At 44.1% G+C, this 7,817-nt stretch overlaps 1 protein-coding gene across 1 annotated transcript; it reads left to right on the plus strand.

Moving 5' to 3' along the window:
• The first annotated feature begins 4,676 nt into the window (after window positions 1-4,676).
• LOC130862116 (DNA topoisomerase 3-beta-1-like) lies at window positions 4,677-6,988 on the plus strand. The gene has a single exon (XM_057751526.1). The coding sequence runs from the start codon at window positions 4,683-4,685 to the stop codon at window positions 6,759-6,761; it is 2,079 nt and encodes a 692-aa protein (XP_057607509.1). The 5' UTR covers window positions 4,677-4,682; the 3' UTR covers window positions 6,762-6,988.
• The last annotated feature ends 829 nt before the right edge of the window (window positions 6,989-7,817 follow it).

Below are 7,817 nucleotides of genomic sequence, written 5' to 3' on the forward strand. Positions count from 1 at the left end.
AGAAACATTGCTAAAACTAAAGGCAGCAATCAAACCACACACATTAATAGTAGGAGCCTTTAACACTCCTCTATCACCAATGGACAGGTCAATTAGACAGAAACCTAACAGAGAAATAAGATAATTATTGGAGGTAATGAATCAAATGGACTTAACAGACATCTATAGAATATTCCACCCAAATAGGAAAGAACATACTTTCTTCTCTGCAGCTCATGGAACCTTCTCAAATATTGACCACATACTCGGTAACAAAGCAAACATCCACAGTTACAAAAAAATATCTGTAACCACCTGTATTTTATCAAATCACCATGGATTAAAGCTAGAATTCAACAACAATGCTACCCCCAGAAAGCCTACAAACTCATAGAAACTGAACAGTCAACTACTGAACCATACCTGGATTAAGGAAGAAATAAAGAAAGAAATTAAAGTCTTCCTTGAATTCAATGAAAATAAAGAAACAACATACTCAAACCTATGGGACACTATGAAAGCAGTCCTGAGAGGAAAGTTCATAGCACTAAGTGCCCACTTAAAGAAAACAGAGAAAGCACACATTGGAGACTTAACAGCCCACCTGAAAGCTCTAGAAAAAAAAGAAGCAGACTCACCTAGAAGGAGTAGAAGACTGGAAATAATCAAACTAAGGGTTGAAATCAACAAAAGAAACACAGAAAACAATTGAAAGAATCAATGAATCAAAAAGCTGGTTCCTGGAGAAAATCAACAAGATTGATAAACCCCTATCCAAACTAATCAAACAGCAGAGAGAGAATTTGCAAATTAATAAGATCAGAAATGAAAAGGGCGACATAACCACAGACACAGAGGAAATTCAGAAAATCATTAGATCTTACTACAAAAGCCTGTATGCCACAAAACTGAAAAATGTAAAAGAAATGGACACTTTTTTAGATGAATACGATATACCAAAGTTAAACCAGGACCAGGTAAACAACCTAAATAGACCTGTGAGTCGTGAAGAATTAGAAGCTGTTATCAAAAACCTCCCTTCCAAAAAAAGTCCAGGACCAGATGGTTTCAATGCGGAATTCTACCAGATCTTCCAAGAAGACCTAATACCTATACTCCTTAATGTATTTCACAATATAGAAACAGAAGAGTCATTGCCAAATTCCTTCTATGAAGCTACAGTAACTCTGATACCAAAACCACACAAAGACCCAACCAAGAAAGAGAATTACAGGCCAATCTCACTCATGAACATCGACGCAAAAATCCTCAACAAAATACTTGCAAACCGAATCCAAGAACACATTAGAAAAATTATCCATTATGATCAAGTAGGCTTCATCCCACAGATGCAGGGCTGGTTTAACATACGCACATCTATCAATGTAATCCATCATATAAATAAACTGAAAGAAAAAAACCATATGATAGTTTCATTAGATGCTGAAAAAGCATTTGACAAAATTCAACATCCCTTTATGAGAAAAGTCTTGGAGAGATTAGGGATACAAGGGTCATACCTAAATATAATTAAAGCTATTTACAGCAAGCCGACAGCTACTATCAAATTAAATGGAGAGAAACTTAAAGCCATCCCACTAAAATCAGGAACACGCCAAGGCTGTCCACTCTCCTCATACCTCTTCAATATAGTTCTTGAAGTCTTAGCAATAGCAATAAGACAACATAAGGGGATCAAGGAAATTCGAATTGGAAAGGAAGAAGTTAAACTTGCGTTATTTGCAGATGATATGATAGTATACATAAGCGACCCCAAAAACTCCACCAAAGAACTTCTACAGCTGATAAATACCTTTAGTAATGTGGCAGGATACAAGATCAACTCCAAAAAATCAGTCGCCCTCTTATATACAAAGGATATGGAAGCAGAGAGGGAAATCAGAGAAGCATCACCTTTCATGATAGCCACAAACAGCATAAAATATCTTGGGGTAACTCTAACCAAGGAAGTGAAAGACCTATTTGACAAGAACTTTAAGTCTTTGAAGAAAGAAATTGAAGAGGATACCAGAAAATGGAAGGATCTCCCTTGCTCTTGGATTGGGAGGATCAACATAGTAAAAATGGCAATTCTACCAAAGGCAATCTATAGATTCAATGCAATCCCCATCAAGGTCCCATCAAAATTCTTCACAGATCTTGAGAGGACAATAATCAACTTTATATGGAAAAACAAAAAACCCAGGATAGCCAAAACAATCTTATACAATAAAGGAACTTCTGGAGGCATTACCATCCCTGACTTCAAACTCTATTACAGAGCTACAGTAATGAAAACAGCATGGTACTGGCATAAAAACAGAGAAGTCGACCAATGGAATCATATAGAAGACCCGGATTTTAACCCACAAACCTATGAACACCTCATTTTCGATAAAGGAGCTAAAAGTGTACAATGGAAGAAAGAAAGCATCTTTGACAAATGGTGCTGGCACAACTGGATGTCAACCTGTAGAAGAATGAAAATAGACCCATATCTATCACCATGCACAAAACTCAAGTCCAAATGAATCAAAGACCTCAATATTAATCTGAACACTCTCAACCTGATAGAAGAGAAAATGGGAAGTACCCTACAAGATATGGGCACAGGAGATCACTTCCTATGTATAACCCCAGCAGCACAGACATTAAGGGCAACATTGAATAAATGGGACCTCCTGAAACTGAGAAGCTTCTGTAAAGCAAAGGACACTGTCATTAAGACAAAAAGGCACCCTACTGACTGGGAGAAGATCTTCACCAACCCTGCAACAGACAAAGGTCTGTTCTCCAAAATATATAAAGAACTCAAGAAACTAGACGTTAAAATGATAATTAACCCAAGTAAAAAATGGGGCACTGAACTGAACAGAGAATACTCAACAGAAGAAGTTCAAATGGCCAAAAGATACTTAAGGTCATGCTCAACCTCCTTAGCAATCAGAGAAATGCAAATCAAAACAACTTTGAGATATCATCTTACACCTGTCAGAATGGCTAAAATCAAAAACACCAAAGATAGCCTTTGCTGGAGAGGTTGTGGAGAAAGGGGTACCCTCATCCATTGCTGGTGGGACTGCAAACTTGTGCAACCACTTTGGAAATCAGTGTGGCGGTTTCTCAGAAAAATTGGGATCAACCTACCCCTGGACCCAGCAATACCACTCCTGGGAATATACCCAAGAGATTCCTTATCATATGACAGAAGCATTTGTTCAACTATGTTCATAGCAGCATTATTTGTAATAGCCAGAACCTGGAAGCATCCTAGGTGTCCTTCAATGGAAGAATGGATGAAGAAAGTGTGGAATATATACACATTAGAATACTACTCTGCAGTAAAAAACAATGACTTCTCGAATTTTGCATGCAAATGGATGGAAATAGAAAATACTATCCTGAGTGAGGTAACCCAGACCCAAAAAGAAGATCATGGGATGTACTCACTCATAATTGGTTTCTAGCTATGGATAGGGGGCCTCTGAGTCTATAATATGTGGTCCTAAAGAAGCTAAACAAGAGGGCAAACTCAAGGAAAAACATATAGTTATCCTCCTGGCTATGGGAAGTAGACAAGAGTGCCGGGCCAAAAATTGGATTCTTGGGGGTAGGGTGGGATGGGGGTAAGGGGAGATGGAGAGAGAAAAGTGTGAAGGAGAGGATGAGGGGAACTTGGGGAAACGGGATGATTGGGGATATAGGAAGGTTGGATAGGGGAGCAGGGAAACTCATATCTTAGTTAAGGGAACCACCTAAGGGTTGGCAAGAGACTTGAACTTGGTGTGGCTACCAGATGCCCATGGCAATGTCCCCAGTTAGTTCCTTGGGCACCTGAGGATAGGGAACCTGAAATGATCATATCCTATAGCCATACTGATGAATATCTTGCATATCACCATAGAACCTTCATCTAGCGATGGATGGAGATAGATACAGAGACCCACACTGGAGCACCGGACTGAGCTCCCAAGGTCCTAATGAGGAGCAGAAGGAGGGAGAACATGTACAACGAAGTCAGGACCACGAGGGGTGCACCCACCCACTGAGACAGTCGGACCGATCTATGGGGAGTTCACCAAGGCCAGCTGGACTGTGACTGAAAAAGCATGGGATAAAACCGGACTCTCTGAACATGGCGGACAATGAGAGCTGACAAGAGGCCAAGGACAATGGCACGGGGTGTTGATCCTACATCAGGTTCTGGCTTTGTGGGAGCCTAGACAGTTTGGATGTTCAACTTCCTAGATCTGGATGGAGGGGGGAGGACCTTGGACTTTCCACAGGGCAGGGAACCCTGACTGCTCCTGGGACTGGAGAGGGAGGAGAAGAGGAGTGGGGGGAAGGGGAAGAGGGGCGGGAGGAGGGGGAGGGAAATGGGAGGCAGGGAGGAGGCGGAAAATTTTTTTTTTCAAAAAAAAAAAAGAAATAAAAAAAATAAATCTTAATAAATAAAAGTTCCAGAATAAAAAAAAAAAAAAGAAACTGCTTTGGGCCCCTAATAGGGCAAAACTTAGGTAGGTGGAGAAAACAGAACTGAATGCTAGGAGGAAGAAGGGCAGAGTGAGAGAAGCCATGGATCCTCTGCCTAAGACAGATGCTGGTTAGAATCCTTCCTAGTAAGCCACTGCCACGTGGTTATATACATATTAATTGACATGGGTTAAATAAATATGTGAGAGTTAGTCAATAAGACCGTGCTCATGGTAGCAGAAAAGCCATCCCTGGCACAGTCCATTGCCAAAATCCTCTCCCGAGGGAACATGTCCTCACACAAAGGGCTGAATGGGGTATCTTCAGTGCACAAGTACGCAGGAACCTTCGCTGGCCAGCCCGTCCACTTCAAGATGACATCTGTCTGTGGTCATGTGATGACTCTGGATTTTATGGGAAAGTACAACAAATGGGATAAGGCGGATCCTGCGGAGCTATTCAGCCAAGCTCCAACAGAGAAAAAGGAAGCTAACCCCAAGCTGAACATGGTCATGTTCCTGCAGGTGGAGGGCAGAGGCTGTGACTACGTCGTGCTGTGGCTGGACTGTGACAAGGAAGGCGAGAATATTTGCTTTGAGGTCCTTGATGCCATTCTGCCTGTCATGAATAATGCCCACAGTGGTGAGAAGACAGTGTTCCGGGCCAGGTTCAGTTCCATCACTGACACAGACATCTGTAATGCCATGACCCGCTTGGGTGAGCCAGACCACAATGAGGCACTCTCAGTGGATGCCCGCCAGGAACTAGACCTATGCATCGGCTGTGCTTTCACTAGGTTCCAAACAAAGTATTTCCAGGGAAAATACGGAGATTTAGACAGCTCTCTCATCTCCTTTGGGCTGTGTCAGACTTCTACCCTGGGATTCTATGTGGAAAGACATGATAAAATCCAGTCCTTCAAACCAGAGACCTACTGGGTGCTACAGGCCAAGGTTCATACCAATAAAGAGAAATCTCTCCTTTTGGACTGGGACCGCGTTAGAGTGTTTGACCAGGAAATTGCGCAGATGTTTTTAAACATGACAAAGTCAGAGAAAGAAGCTCAGGTGGAGGCTACAAGCAGGAAAGAAAAGGCCAAGCAGAGACCACTTGCCCTAAACACAGTGGAGATGCTGCGTGTGGCCAGCTCAGCTCTGGGTATGGGACCACAGCATGCCATGCAAATAGCTGAGAGGTTATACACACAGGGCTACATCAGCTACCCACAGACAGAAACCACCCACTATCCGGAGAACTTTGACCTGAAGGGCTCTCTGCGACAGCAAGCCAACCACCCTTACTGGGCAGACTTGGTAAAGCAGTTGTTAACAGAAGGCATCAACCGCCCACGGAAAGGCCATGATGCTGGCGACCATCCTCCCATCACACCTATGAAGTCAGCTACAGAGGCTGAATTAGGGGGTGATGCATGGCGACTCTACGAGTATATCACCAGACACTTCATTGCCACAGTCAGCCAGGACTGCAAGTATCTACAGAGCACTATCTCCTTCAGAATCGGGCCTGAAAAATTTACATGCTCGGGAAAGACAGTCATCTCCCCAGGCTTCACAGAGTTCATGCCTTGGCAGAGCGTGCCCCTGGAAGAAAGTCTGCCCACATGCCAGAAAGGTGACACCTTCACTGTGGGTGAGGTGAAGGTGCTAGAAAAGCAGACGAGCCCACCAGATTATCTGACTGAGGCTGAGCTCATCACGCTCATGGAGGAGCACGGTATCGGGACTGATGCCAGTATCCCTGTGCACATCAACAACATTTGCCAGCGCAACTATGTCACTGTGGAAAGTGGCCGCCGGCTCAAGCCCACCAACCTTGGCATCCTCCTGGTACATGGTTACTACAAGATAGATGCAGAGCTGGTACTCCCCACTATCCGCAGTGCAGTGGAGAAGCAGTTGAACCTGATTGCCCAGGGCAAAGCTGACTACCACCAGGTCCTGGGCCACACCCTGGATATCTTCAACAGAAAGTTCCACTACTTTGTTGATTCTATTGCTGGCATGAACAAGTTGATGGAGGTATCCTTTTCACCCCTGGCTGCCACGGGCAAGCCCCTCTCACGTTGTGGGAAGTGCCATCGATTTATGAAGTATATTCAGGCCAAGCCCAGCCGCCTACACTGCTCCCACTGTGACGAGACCTACACCCTCCCCCAGAATGGTACCATCAAGCTCTACAAGGAGCTGTGGTGCCCATTGGATGACTTTGAACTGGTCCTGTGGTCCTCAGGCTCCCGGGGCAAGAGCTACCCACTCTGTCCCTACTGCTATAACCACCCACCCTTCTGAGACATGAAGAAAGGCATGGGCTGCAATGAATGCACACACCCTACCTGCCAGCACTCACTGAGCATGCTGGGCATTGGCCAGTGTGTGGAGTGTTAGAATGGAGTCCTGGTTCTGGACCCCACCTCCGGGCCCAAGTGGAAGGTGGCCTGCAATACCTGCAATGTGGTGGCACACTGCTTTGAAAATGCTCACCGAGTACGGGTATCAGCCAACACCTGCAACACCTGCGAGGCTGCCTAGCTCGATGTAGACTTCAACAAAGTCAAGTCTCCACTTCCTGGCAACGAGACATAGCACACAGGCTGCATCTTCTGCGACCCCGTCTTCCAGGAGCTGGTGGAGCTGAAGCATGCAGCCTCCTGCCACCCTATGCACCGAGGTGGTCCTGGGAGGAGGCAGGGTTGTGGGCGTGCCTCGGGCCGGAGGCCTCCAGGAAAACCCAACCCCAGGCGGTCAAAAGACAAGATGTCAGCCCCGGCTGCTTACTTTGTATGACAGCTCATCTTTCCTCACTCCAGCTTGGTATAGACACATCATGGTGGTTGCCTTTGAGCCGCTGAAACTATTAAAATGCTTTTTATTTTGTAAAAAACAAAACAAAACAAAACAACAACAACAACAAAAAAAACAGAAGAACCTCCTACACCACTCTTCTATAAGATTCAGTATGGCTGGCTTTATGTTGAGGTCTTTGATCCATTTGGACTTGAGTTTTATGCATGGTGATAGATAAGGGTCTAGTTTCATTCTTCTCCATGTTGATATCCAGTTATGCCAGTCATGCTCAGTCTTAATGCAGAGGGGAAGGTCTTAAGGTGTCAGGCTTTGTTGAGTCCCCGTCAGAGCCCTTACCCATTGGGAGAGATAAATGGAGGGTTGACTGGGGACAAAGGCAGGTATGAGAAGAAGGGTAGGGGTAGAACTGTTGTTGAAATTTAAAAAATAAATTAAATTTTAAAAAGAAGATACAGTAGAAGAAATAGATATACTGGTTAAAAAAAACATTAAATCTAAAAAAAAAATCTCTGATATAAAACCTCCAGGTAATCTGGAACA

Source organism: Chionomys nivalis, chromosome 19 (genome assembly GCF_950005125.1).
Source record: "Chionomys nivalis chromosome 19, mChiNiv1.1, whole genome shotgun sequence".
NCBI classification, from domain to species: Eukaryota; Metazoa; Chordata; class Mammalia; order Rodentia; family Cricetidae; genus Chionomys; species Chionomys nivalis.

Bases quoted from the DNA above. Each gene is read 5' to 3' on its own strand.
- LOC130862116 (XM_057751526.1), top strand. From the start codon at position 4,683: ATGGTAGCAGAAAAGCCATCCCTGGCACAGTCCATTGCCAAAATCCTC.